We start from the raw sequence: 13,864 nt of genomic DNA on the forward strand, positions 1-13,864 counted from the left end.
GGTCACTGTTACCCACCTGCATTTTAAAGCTCTGTCTTCTGATGAAAGGGCTGGAGACCTCATCATAGGGTAACTGATGGGAGCATTTTTTTCAGCATAGGTAAGTAAAGGATTCTCTAGGGTGACTGCAAATTTGATAGACAGATAGATAGGTGGATCAATCGATAGATAGATAGGTAGCATCCCAATTTAACCTTTGAGTACTTCCAATTTTTCCAAAAACAAACAAAAAACAAACCCTACCCCATCACACACATAGAAAAATAAAATGGGCCCGTTTTCTACCCAATGAGACAAGAGTAGATACTGTTCATTGAGCACCTATTATGTTCCTGGCCTTGTTCTAGGTATAAATATATTCTACTTAATCTTCAACACAATCCTTCTTTGTCCTTCCTTCCTCTACTGTCTTAGTTTCCTAGGGCTGCCACAAAAAGGAACCACTAACCAGGTGGCTTAAAACAATAGAAATGCCTTCCTTCCAAGTTGTTAAGGTCAGAAGTCCAAAATCAAGGTGTTAGCAGGGCCACACTCCCTCCAAGGCATCTAAAGGAGGATCCTTCCTTGCTTCCGCCAGCTTCTGGGAGCCCCAGGCATTCCTTGGTTTACGGGAGCACAGCTCCTATCTCTGTGTCTGTCCTCACGGGGCCGCCCTCTCCTTGCATCTGCCTCTGCATCTGAATTTCCCCTTCTTATAAGGACACCAGTCATATTGGATCAGAGCCTACCCCAGTGACTTCATCTTAACTTGATTACATCTGCAAAGACCCTGCTTCCAAATAAGGTCACATTCTGAAGTACGGGGGGATTAAGATTTCAATGTCTTTTTCTGCTGGGACACACTTCAACTCATAGCACCCACCTGTGAGAGGGTGATGACCTCAAGGTCACACAAGGTCTAGGTCAAAGCCAAGTTTAGTTTCATTTCCTAGATGATCCTCAGTCAGGCAGAAGCACAGACTTGAATATCTGGAGGAAATTTATTACATCAAAGAATGACAGTGCCGGGCTGCTTCTACTGTTCCTTCTGCTTCAGACTTCTCTCCCTTCTTCACCGAACCAATCCTGTCCTCCTTGGCCTCTCAGCTCAAGCATACCGACCAAGGAGCCTTCTCTGACCTCCTAGACCAGCTCAAAAACCCCTACCCCAGGACCTCTGCTTACCATCTATGTCTCCCTCACTGCCCTCCTCACCACCCTTAGTTTTCCATTTCTTTGGGGGTTACTTCACAGATGTCTCTCTTTGCCATCAGACTTCGAGTGCCGCAAAGAAAAAAGACCTCTCTATATTGCTGCCAGGTGTGTTCTCACCTCTCCACAGAGACCCTGGCTCCCAGCAGGGCCTCAGATGTTAGCCCTCTGCTACTTAAAAGGAAAACTCAGGTACCCATTTCATCCTCAACCCCAGGCGGCCTGGTTAGTTAACTGCCCCCATTCATCTTGTGGCTCATGCCTTCTGCCTTCCACTGGTGGGCTGGGCCTGGCCACTGCCTCCCCTCAACAGCCCAATTTACACCTAGAAATCACAGGAAAACCAGAGATCTATCACCCCACCTGCTACCCCCTGCACCCCTCAGCTCCCCACACTTCCTTGATCTCATCAGTGTGCAAAACGAGCGTCCGTTTCTCCACTCATCAGACACAAGCGGCGGCATCCACACTGGTGCCTTCCGGGATTCCAAGAGGATCACACCTCCCGCATCAGCCCACAGCAACAGCACAGTCTCCTCTAAGCCACTGCTCTCTAAGGACCCAACTGTATACCTTTACCACCTTACCCTGTGCACACACATCTCCAGATCTGCTTCTGAAATCCTCCAGGACCATAAAAAAACAAGACTGGTTTCTTTGGGGGTCAGCTTTAAACAGTTATTAAGGCTAAAACAAGTTTGGCCTCTGTACAGATGACAGCAGAGCCATGTCTACAGTGACCCACACAGCATGGGGGCTGGTGCCCCTCATCCTTCACCAGCGGCCCCTCAACCACACAGATGGGCTCTGTGTGGTGTCACAGAGGAAGCAATCTGGCTATTCCTTCACTTTGTAACTCATGGTTAACTCATTCACTCTGAATCAGCCAACCTTTACTGAGCTCTGATCAAGTCAGCGAAACAATTTGAGTCACTTGAGAGACAGAGAAAGAAAAAGGCCTACTTCACTGCAATATTTCAGCATCTTAACTCTGAGAAGCTACAGACAAAGAAGCACATAACAAGAAGGCAGTGGGGTCAGTGTCCCAGCAGAGGTCCGTGCAAAAGGCTGCTGGGCCCTGCAGGGGGTGACACCTCTGGGGATTAGGGGGAGCCCCTCCTTTGCCTGCTAAGGACGAACAGCAGACAGGGAGGAGGACAGGAGGGAGTTGGGGGCACAAGGCAGAGCTTCCAAGCAGAAGGAAAAAAATATCTTATGGGAACAGCAAACCACCCCACCTGCCTGAGGTATAAGGCGTCTATTAAAAACAGAAATAGACGAAGCTAGAAAAAATAAAAACTGGGGGCTAGTTTATAAAGAGTCTTAAAACAAGATGACAAGATGTAATCTCTTACCACTCCTTGGCAATACATAAATTTTAACCTACTACTGATGGTGAATTTCTAAGTCCATGGATGTTAATTCTCTCAAAAGGGAGGGTAACCACATATACTTTCTATATCAAAAGTCTGTTCTACTCCCCTCTAAAGGCACACCAAGCCCTAGGAAATCCAGACAACTCCCTCCACAAGTCTGTCCTTGGCCACCCTCAGGGCATTCTCAGATTGGCTGTTTTTCCAGATGGCTTCCTAGGATACATGGCATTTGCAATCAGGCCCAGATACAAGAATCTGGATTTTAAAAACTGGACCTCATCCTTGTTGTTTCCTACTTCCATTGCTGATACCCCTCCCCCTCTCTTCCTCTCTTTCCTCTTCCTTTCTCTCTTCCTTTATATATTTTTTTTCTGTGCTCACTGCTGTTTGCAACAGCTGTTGAAATTCACGTATCTGGGAAGTCCATTAACTTGCTGTTTACTGGAGCTCCACATCATTAGCGGAGATGGGCAAAATCGAGCCTCTTACCCCCATCCCCAACCCCCAGGGAGCCAGGTCCCCACTGGGTGGGGACACTCCCTCTAAATAGCCCTTCCCTTCACTTTCACCCCCAACTGGAAATTTTTGTTTTATATCCAGCCAGACTACATTCATTTTGCTAAAATACAATTCTAAATATGATTTTAGGATGCTGGTAGAAAATGATTCCACCAAATTCACCTACCACCAATCTGGGTACTTACCTATAAATCTATAAAGTAGATCACTACATTACAAAACCCTATGCTAACCACTTTTCCAGAACTTGCCCACAAAATGAGCGTGTGCCGCCTAACCTGCGGCCAACAGCCACATTTGCATGTGGCACCCAATGGAGCATTTGTGAAAATAAAGCCAGCACAAACTGACGTCCACTAGAATCTTAGCTGCTTGGAAATTGAAAATAAATCTACATGGAGTTGACATACCCTCAGGAGCTCACTGGAAACTGGTCTCGGTCTTTCTTCTGTCAAAGGGCTGCTTTCCATTCACCCTGTCTAGGAAGATGTGTGCAAGAGTTTTAATATTCTCAATTTCTTCCAATGTAAAAAAAAACTACATCCAATTAAAGAATCTGGGGATAAATTCCAACTGCCTGCAAGAATCCCTAGGTGCTAATCCATTTTAAAAAGCTTGCTGGAAATTGGGGTGGTCAGCAGAGCTAGTCTGTCCTTTCAGTCTGGAAATGGGAACCTCAAAGTAAGAGAGGGGCTGTGAAACAGGAAGTAACTTCCAGAAAGCTCCTGGGAACAGAGGCAGGTGGGAGCCAAGGGCCTTCAGGTGAAGATGGCACCTGCAGGGATGTCACCTAGGGAGGGAGGTAATCAGGGCGGGAACAAAAGAAAGAGCTAGAGATGCCACCCACATAGAGATGCCAACCAGTCCACCCCGAGTGAAGAGCAGAGCCTGTTCTCTGTCCCTCCAATTCTTTGCTTTTGCTGGGGAGGCGCGGGTTGCCATTTCCACTCTGGTTTGGTTTTGTTTGTTAGTCCTTATCTGTCCTGGCTAAATAAATAAAATGGATTTTCACTCATATTTTGGCCAAGAACAATAGAAGGTCACAGCGCCATTAAGAGGCAGAGAGGGCAACAGCGTCAGCCAGACCAGAGCTCTCCAGATCCCCCATAAAACCTCCAGACCAGAGCCAAGCAGAATGTGGGCAGCCAGGAGGGCCAGGCCAGCCAGTGGGGTGCGCCCCGTCTTCACCTATACACAGGCCCTCCCAGGTACCGCATGGACTCTTTGAAAGGACGATGCAGTCACTGTCAGCTACGCTAGAGCATTTCATCTTATTTGGAGGCATGTTCCTAAGTATTAGAACAACATCCACCTTTTCCAATCAGGGGATAATCTCTAATATTACCATGGACATTAATGTAGTCACAAAAAGGTTTGCTTTCAGCTCTGCACCAAACATGGGCCTTGGTGGCAAGTACAAAAGCCAAGGGGGAAAGAAGACCTGGAATAAAAAGGAAGTGGGGTGTGGGGCCCTGGGAGGAAAGCAGGTCTGTGACTGGGGGCTCTGGTCATGAGACCAGTCACACGATCAACACAGTCCCCAGCAGTCACTTCTAGGTCCTCACCAGGGCTTCAAAGCCTCTGAGCTCTGCAGTGAGTCTAAAAGTCTAATGAAAAGCTTGTTATCAAGATGAGAGGCCACATGGTGGCCAGATTTCACTCTGTGGAACAATGTGACAATCAGCATTCTCAACATCCCATGAGAAGATTCTAGCTGGGTAGGAAAACTGAGAATCAGGTTTCTGGGCCTCCGCTTACCGCCACAGACTCCAAAGCTACTCGTCATGCATTTTGCTTATTCAGAAAAGCCTGTTTCGAACCCAGTGAAAAGATGAAGCTGAGTAGCAGCTTCACCCACCACACAGCCCTGTGGGGAGGCCAACACCAAACCCAAAATGTAAAATGGAGAGATCAGGGCAAAGACAGACAAAACTCCTCAAGGGAAACTCGAAGTGAGCAGGCCAGGAGATGGGTGCACTTCCACTGCCTCCTGCCAAATGCCCCAGGGACCTGGAAAAACAAGGTGGCTCTTTTGGGGCCCTGGCAATATAATTTATTGAATTATAAAAAAAGGCTTTATTCCTGTTAAATATGTAAATATGTAAAGACTGTAAATATGTATTCAATAGAAATAAAGCCTTTTTTTATAATTTAAAAAAGTTATTTAGGCCAGGTGTGGTGGCTCACACCTATAGGCCCATTGCTTTGGGAGGCTTAGGTGAAAGGATCACTTGAGGCCCGGAGTTCAAGACCAGCCTGTGCAACACAGAGAGACCCCTGTTCTACAAAAAAAAAAAATTTCTAACACTCTGGGGACTGTTGTGGGGTTGGGGGAGGGAAGGGATAGCATTAGGAGATATACCTAATGCTAAATGACGAGTTAATGGGTGCAGTACACCAGCATGGCACATGTATACATATGTAACTAACCTGCACATTGTGCACATGTACCCTAAAACTTAAAGTATAATAATAATAAAATAAAAAAAGAAAAATTTTAAGTAATTATTCTAACCACTGACGTGTACAATAAACTCTTGTCAGCCTGACGTTAAAATCTGTTTCTTTTTTCTGCTCTCCACCCTCTTCCCCATGAGACCTTGCCTCCTACAAGCATGGTACATATTCTACTATTGGTTTCTGTTTTGTTTTTGAGACGGAGTCTCACTCCATTGCCCAGGCTGGAGTTCAGTGGCGTGATCTCAGCTCACTGCAACCTCCGCCTCCGGGTTCAAGAATTCTCCTGCCTCAGCCTCCTGAGTAGCTGGGATTACAAGCACATACCATCACACCCGGATGATTTTTGTATTTTTAGCTGCAATAAGGTTTCACCATGTTGGCCAGGCTGGTTTCGAACTCCTGACCTCAAATGATCCACCCGCCTCAGCCTCCCAAAGTGTTGGGATTATAGGCATGAGCGACCATGCCCAGCCTATTATACATATTCTATTATTGTTATTTTAGGATTTCTTCAAGGATTTCTGCGATGGGTAGTTATTTGGTGAAGTGGTGGTACATTTATCTAACACATACACCATCTCCCTGCAGAAAAGGAAAGAAAGACTGTAATGAAGTTGACCTCTCTACCTCCAGCCTGACTCTGGGTTCTTTTTTGTGGGTGGTGATGGTTTCATTAAAATCATCGCAGGAACAGAGAAAATCCAAAAAGGAATGTTACCAAGATCCTTAGAGGCTAAGGGGAAGAGACCAAAGTCAAGAAGAAGAGAAAAAAGGAGAAACACTGAATAACAGATTTTCCTCCTCAAATTTTACAATAACCTTCGTTCTGTACAGTTTGAAGGAATACATCCAAGCTGCTGGGAGAAAGTTTCCTGACTCAGGAAAAACAGGGAGAAGGAACTGCCACCTTGTATGTGTCTCACAGGGGCAGGGGGCAGGACCAATGCATCTTACGTGAGGCAGTTGGCTCTTTATAGCCAAACTGAAGGAGAAGGGAGAGGCAGGTCTCTTTCCAAAACACCGATCTCCTCATGTGATCCCTTCTCTTTAACTTCTAGTAGCTCTCAGCCATTCTCAGGAAAAAGCCCACACTACTCAGCCTGATATTTAAAACCCTCCACATTTCAGGTTTGTCCTACCTGATTACCATCCACCCCCAGATACACTCCCCTGTAGTCTGCCAGTCTTACTGTCTCATGGACACACCACATTGCTTCCAGCATATTGGCCATCCACCCAAGATGCTATTCCATGTCTTACCCATCTATCCAATCCACCCACCATTCGAAGCCTCACTCATGTCCTCCCTGAACCTTTCTCAGCCACTCTAACCAACATTGACTTTGCCTCTCCTTCCTCAACCACACAACTCATTCATATGCATTTCCCAGGGAATTCTTGTCTTGCCCACTAGCATAGGACAGGCTGTTAGTCCCACACAAGTTCCATGAAGACAGGAAACCTGTTCCTCTTGTGTCTGTTAGCACTTAGATGGGGAAGGCCTGGAGTGAAACCTTTGGCACCCAATAAGCGTGGCATGGGGTTGAAGTCATATAATCCATGTTCCCTGAACCCATCCTCACTTTTCTGCCCATCATCCATATCCAGATCCAAAAATTCAGATCTAGAGAGAGGCAGGGGCGAGGGCAAAGCATAGTTCTTCCCCTGGATGGTGATGAAGGGAAAATAATTGCTATTTCCAGCTCAGGCTCCTACTGTCGTTTCCTAGATGAGACATTTTACCTGGCTTTAATACATGAGGCTAGAGAAAGCCTATCTAGAATGCCAGAGCTCCCCTTAGTTCTGGAAATGGCCACAAGAAGCTATGGGAAGCTCTTGGAGCTGAGGTGTAAGCCTCTCATCCTCATATCGTTAGGATACAGCAGAAATAAATAACCACAAAATCTGTGTCCACGGGTCAAAAATTCCATCCCCCGGGATTAAGGTGGCTGGAAGAGTGACCCTCACGGATTAAACATTTCCACACGAGTCGGACTTCTTTCACACCACGACTCCCTATCTGTTCCCTAACTTCCCTTAAGTCTCAGTCAAACTTCTCTCCCTGCTATGGATCCTAGGACCTGCCATCTTTTCCAGAACTCGCCTTATCAATGTACTGTCCTCTCTATCTTCCTCCCTAACTAAAAATTCCTTCTCTTTAACCTGCTTCTTCAGATGTCCATGCCTTCTCACTTCTCCTTGCCAAACCTCTCAGGGGTGACGGTCCACCCCGACTGCCTTATTCTACCTCTCCTTAACCTCTTGCAATTTGGATTCTGCCCCAGTCACTTTGTGGAGAGTTTTCTTGAGACCAGCCTCTCAGAGAGAACATCAGCTGTCAGATCCGACAGCCTCCTCATTTTCCATTCTTTTCAGCTAGCTCAAGACAGGACCCAGCCCTGCTGGGTGACCATCTCCTCTCGACCTTCCTCCCTGCCCTTCCGGCCTGCACCATCTCCTACCCATGCCTCGGGGCATTCCCTAAACCTCGGCCTTGCCCTGCTTCTCTTCTGTCCACTTTCTCTCCAGGTCACCTCAGCCACCCCCATGGTTCCAACCATCACACTGGCATTCTCACCTCCAGCCCTGGCCTCTCCTCCAGAATGCTAATCTCGAGTTTCTCACTTGGTGCTGGGCATCTACACTGGAGCTTTAATGATCTCAGATTCAACATCTTTACAAGCAAACTTATCTTCCTTTCAAGTTTACTCTCTGCCTGAACCCCCTATCTTGCCTAAAGTCTTCACCGTTCTCCCAATCGGCCCTTTCAGGAAGTCTGAGGGTCGCCTCTGACCTTCTCCCACCCACCCATCCATTGCCACCTCCCACCTACTTCACTCCCCTACCCCGCACTCCTCAGGATCTGTTCCTGACTTCTCATCCCACCACCACTTCCAAGTTCAGGCCTCCTGAGCCACCTTGGCCCCCTGCAGAATCTCTCGGTCAGCCTCAAGTCTCCAGCGTCCAATCCTTCCCTTACACATTGTTACCAGAAGCATCTTCCTTCCCAGGCCAGACCAAAAGTGCATCCATGACATTGCTCAGGTTCAGCTTGAAACACCCCGCACGGCTCACTTCTCTACAACTAAAATTCCACTCATCCCTCGAGCCCACATGCCAGGGCAAACTCACCCACAGAGCATTTAGAATGGACCGATTCTACATCATGTGATAGATGTGTGTTTAGTGTGGGGTGGAGTGGGGTGTGTGTGGGGGTGTGTGTGCATGGGTGTGTGTGTGTGGACTCTTCAGCACAGTGCTCGGGCCCCTTGTAGCACTGATTCCATCATCTTTTCCATCAGTCTCCCTCACTGAATTGGAAGCATCTTGAGGACAAATGGTTTTATGGGTTGAATTGTGTCCCCTAAAAATGTATGTAGAAGTCCTAGCCCTCGGTACTGATGAATGTGACCTGATTTGGAAATATGGCCTTTGCAGAGTAATCAAGTTCAGATGAGGTCATTAGGGTGGGCCCTAATTCAATGACTGTCCTTATAAGAAGACGAGAAGACAGGGAGAGGAAAAGGGCCCTGTAAAGGCAGAGCAGGGAGCAGAGCGGTGCTAACACAAGCCCAGGAGTGCCTGGGGCTACCAGAAGGTGGAAATGACAAGAAAAAACTCCCCGACATGTTTCAGAGGGAACATGGCCCTGCCAACACCTTGATTTAGGACTTCTAGTTTCCAGAAGTAAGAGTCATAAATTTCTGTGCTTGTAATCCACCCAGTTCGTGGTGCTTTGTTATGGCAGTCCTGGGAAACTAAGACAGGTGGGAGCTGCATCTTATTTACCTTTGTAGACTCCTCACTGTCCATAGAGCCCTTAAAACTCATTAACTTCTTGGTGAATTCATGAACAAAAATGAACCATCCACACCAAGAAACTTTTTCCATGAGTGAAGGTTTTTTAAAAAAAAAAAACCTCTGAGGCTTGACTGTTATTATTAACACTGAAACTATCATTTTCCTAAGATAGAACAACGGACACATAGTCAGTAGAACCTCAGAGCGGTGTGTTGTGTCCAGAGAAGGACAGAGATGGGATGAGTTCTAAGCCACCTGTACCCTCTTCACCTGGCTTCCCATGCCTCATGGAAATGCTGGCAAAGCAGTTGGCTGGGCCTGCAGGTGTCCGCTACAGGAAAGAGTGCCGCCTCCATGCAAAGCTGTGACCTTGTACTCATTAGCACAGGGCTCTGTTCCACTGAGCTAATGACCTCAAATGCCAAATACCAGCAGCAGAAATTAGATTCATTAAAGGGGGCGTGGGGAGGGAAGGCTGATAAAAACTGTCTCTCTTCACACACGAAGTGGAGTATAATGATAAGATGCCAATATTGATACTGATGCACTTTCAATTCAACGAAGCGGAAGCCTGAACTGAAAGCCTTTTAGGAATGAATGGACTGGGAAGAACACTACTGAATGTGCCAGACAGTTAGTTATTCTCTTTTCTCTTTCTTGCACAAATGCTAAAAACCAATATATTGAAGGCATTCCAGAAAAACCTTTGATGGACAGAGGGGAAACACTCTCTGAGCCTGCGTCACTCAGTCTGCTGGTGTCCACCAGCTTGGTGGCCATAAATAATTCTCATGAGTCACAGTGAAAATCCACAGTCTCTCTGGAGACACTGCAGACCAGCAACAGGTGCACCCAGCCTGTTCCTCTGAGGAAATCAAATCTGAGGGTGGCAAAATGACTATTCCTGCCACGGAAATGCAAACGGCTCATTCTTCCTTGCACAGATTGTAATGGAGAGCCGCCCAGCCCACTGACGGACACAGCTCACTGGTTTCCAAAGGCCCCATTCTGGCCTGGTTACAGCTTTTAGAACCTTAGTCCTGAAACTTAATGCTCCCCACGTATGTAATTTTAAATAAATCTAATCCTAAGCCATAAGAGAAAGAAATCCAGCGAAGTTCAGGCTTTTCCCATGATGGCTATTTTGAAGCTTTTTGGTAAATATTAAACATAAAACTATTTCCAAAATAAATTTGCAGTGCCCTGACTTTGCTGGCACCCTAAGGTATGTGCTGTATCTGCTTCAGAGTAAGCCAGCATGGCCCATGCCAAGTTGTCCCTAAACTCTGGGAACTCTGGGAGCACCTGGATGGTCTATGATTGCCTTTCCACTCGTGCCCCAGTCCAGCCCTAAAAAAGTACATTGGTCTCTTCACTTCAGATCATTATACAGAGAGGGAAAATCACTCAAACCTTCTACCTCTCAAATTCTACAACTCCCTTTCTTCCAGCTCCCACACGATATACACAGCCTTCTCTTTAAGAGGTTCATCTGTAACCCCAAATGACTTTTTAACATTTAAACATGAAAAGCCTCTTACATGTATATTTGCTTTAAAAGGCAGTGCAGTTTTTGTCTCCAATCTGATTTAATCTTTTATCAGTGACCCAGTCACCAACAGGAACAACAATTCTCACACGGGTAAAATTGACAATGCAAGAGGCCTGTCTCCACTGTAAATAAATGTGCTTCCTTCGCCCCCTGCCCCTGCTGACATATGGACCAGTGTTTTCAGCCCTTGCTTTGCACCATACATGTCAGTGGTCAGGGACCAAGAACAAATGGGCCTTTATCCCCCAAGAGAAGCAGCACATGTGATTTGCAACAACTATTTTTTTTCTTACTCAGACATCTCAGACATCTTTTTAACTTAGATGTTACAGTCATAGAAATTTAGAGCTGCAGGGAACTGAAGAGAAGATTTATGAAATAAATGAAATATTTACCAAGATTCTAGTTCAACTAAGTATTGAACTATGGATTACTACACTGAAGAGTCTTTCAGAAGAAGAAAGCAGATCAATATGAGCCTATCATAACAATTTCCAAAATTGGTAAGTAACAAAAGCAAGAAGCAGGATAGTGTGCATGATTTTCCTGTTTGTTTCCAAAAGACATATGCATAAGTTTACAGAATGCACAGAGTATTTCTGGAAGGATATCCAAGGAACTAGTCTCTAGAGAGGGAAGTGGGAGTCTGTGATAAGGGGAAGACAAGCATTTTTTTTTTTTTTGAGATGGAGTCTTGCTCTGTCACCCAGCCTGTCACACCAGTGCAGTGGTGTGACTTCTGCTCACTGCAACCTCTGCCTCCCAGGTTCAAGTGATTCTCCTGCCTCCACCTCCCAAGTAGCTGAGACTACAGTCACACACCACCATGCCTGGCTAATTTTTGTATTTTAAGTAGAGACGGGGTTTTACCATGTTGCCCAGGCTGGTCTCAAATGCCTGACCTCCCTCGGCCTCCCAAAGCATTGGAATTACAGAAGTGAGCCACCACACCTGGCTGGAAAACAAACTTTTAAGCATTTACTTTTTCACTGTTTGAATGCTTTGCTATGTATATTTATTAAATTAAATCTTTTCTTAAATATTACAAATATATAAATATATAAAATATATAAAAACAAAGGATAGATTACATTATCAATTTTTAACAAGGGGAGAGACTTTGAAACTGTCTAATACCTTCTTTTCACCAATAGGAAACAAGGTATAGAGAATGGGATTGGGGGTCGTGGGAGGCCGGACTCCTGGCCATTCAGTTCAGTTCAGTTCTTTCTATTCTTCCACAGCACTTTCTGATTCATGATCACGTTCTGGTTACCCAAGGTTACCTGAAATCTGTTCCCCAGTTAAATAAGGCATCACTGTTCTTTATCTCACTTATATGACATGCTTTCAACTTGGAATCTGTGATCTAGACTTTTTTGTAAGTCAAATTCTATTCCGAATGTGCCACAAGAGCTGTGCTTAAGTCACTCCCTTCTTGTAAAGCAAATAAGTGATCCCTAACTTAATAGGCTTCTTTAACCCTGCTCTTCTTTTATGAGGTTTGCTTTAAACAAAGCACGCCCCATAACACATTCATACCTACAACATTTTGTTCATTTTTCCTTGTGTTCTTATGTTCTGGCCACATTAGCTCTAATCTGATTTGAAACATGAGCTCCCAAAAGGCCAACATCAAGTCTCTTATGTTATGGATGAGCAACCAACGATTTGTGCCTCATACAGGCAATTCAGAAGCTTACTGATAAGACAGTCTCTGGCTAATGCACATTGAGCCAAGGACAAGGAGCACTTGCAGTAGGTGTAATTGATAAAATTATCATAACAAATAATTAGAAAGTGTATCCTTGCAACCCAGATAGGAAGCTTTATTTCAAACCTGTTCTCTGTTCCTTATTTTTCTTGACTTACCAATGCAATAGCTGAAGCGTTACATAAGTCAGGGAGAGTCTAAATACTTGGTCTCTTTCAAGAAACCCACAAAAACAACAGAATCATTTGGTGGTTTAGGCATTCACCATTAACAAAGCCCAGACTGATGCTCAATTCCTTAGGCATAATATATTCATCCAAGTTAAATTCTTTTCATTTTGCTAAATTCTAGCCAGTGCAACTTATAAACTCACAGAATGGTTATTTTATTAGAGTTTGTTTTGGGGTTAAGGGGGAAAAAAAGAAGAAAAACCTAACACAGTATCTTTAAAATAATATTTTAAAGAAGAAAAGCGCTTACAACCAAAGTTTGAACATCCATGAATCTCAGCTTACCCTCTTCTGATATGTACCCCTTTCTAGACAGTTAGCAGCCATGACATCTTACACTAGGGAATTCTTAATTTTTTTAATACTAAAAAAATTTACCTGCCCAGCCATTAATTAATTGAAAATATTTCCTTCTGGCCTCCAACTGCTCAGGGACCTGTCTTAGCAATTTCCTCACCTATAATTATGCTGATGGACTGTGTAACAGGTGGCATCATTATCTGAGTCAAATTAATGTTGGTGTGAACATAATGTTGTCAAATATAAGGGATTCTTATTTGCTGGGTGTCAAGAAAATGGCCCTAGAGAAACTTCTCCCTTGAGATACTGCCAGAGGGCCAGAGCTAGATTCCTAGTGGGGAGGAGCACATCTTCTGGGTGCTAACGCTCCAACTCTGAGGACCCCATACAATAAAGGCCACCAGCCACTCCCATCACACTGGTCTCCAACGTGCTTCCAAACAGAGCACAAAAGCAAGCGAGAACCTAATACCTGGGCTGTCTCTGCCCTGGCATTACGAAGCACAGCGCAACTACCTTATAATTAGGACTCTCCCTTTTTCTGAAATATTGGAATAATGTTCTAAATTTAGAGAATACCTTTCTTCTTTCTAGCAGCCTAGCTTGTTTCTGAGGTGCTCCTATACCAGCCATTTCAAGTGTCAGGAAACTAGAATCCCTATTGCCACCTTACAGATAAGCAAAATGAAACATAGAGTAATGAAAGACATTTAGATGTTAC

At 45.1% G+C, this 13,864-nt stretch overlaps 1 protein-coding gene across 14 annotated transcripts in view; it reads right to left on the minus strand.

Annotated features, from left to right (window-relative positions):
- PRKCE (protein kinase C epsilon) overlaps positions 1-13,864 on the minus strand; it is a 537,105-nt gene that overhangs the window by 487,002 nt on the left and 36,239 nt on the right. For 4 of the 14 annotated variants that reach the window (XM_016948463.4, XM_016948460.4, XM_016948461.4 and 1 more), the window contains exon 3: positions 3,497-3,565. The exons of 7 other annotated variants lie outside the window; for them this stretch is intronic. In XM_016948463.4, coding sequence (XP_016803952.2) covers positions 3,497-3,556 — 60 coding nt within the window. In that variant the 5' untranslated portion in view covers positions 3,557-3,565. Of the gene's footprint in view, positions 1-16; positions 126-3,496; positions 5,518-13,864 lie in introns of those variants that run through there. 3 more of the 14 variants (XM_063789889.1, XM_063789887.1, XM_016948464.4) reach the window with 2 other exon arrangements.

The sequence above is a fragment of the Pan troglodytes genome, chromosome 12 (genome assembly GCF_028858775.2).
Source record: "Pan troglodytes isolate AG18354 chromosome 12, NHGRI_mPanTro3-v2.0_pri, whole genome shotgun sequence".
In the NCBI taxonomy this organism is placed as follows: domain Eukaryota; kingdom Metazoa; phylum Chordata; class Mammalia; order Primates; family Hominidae; genus Pan; species Pan troglodytes.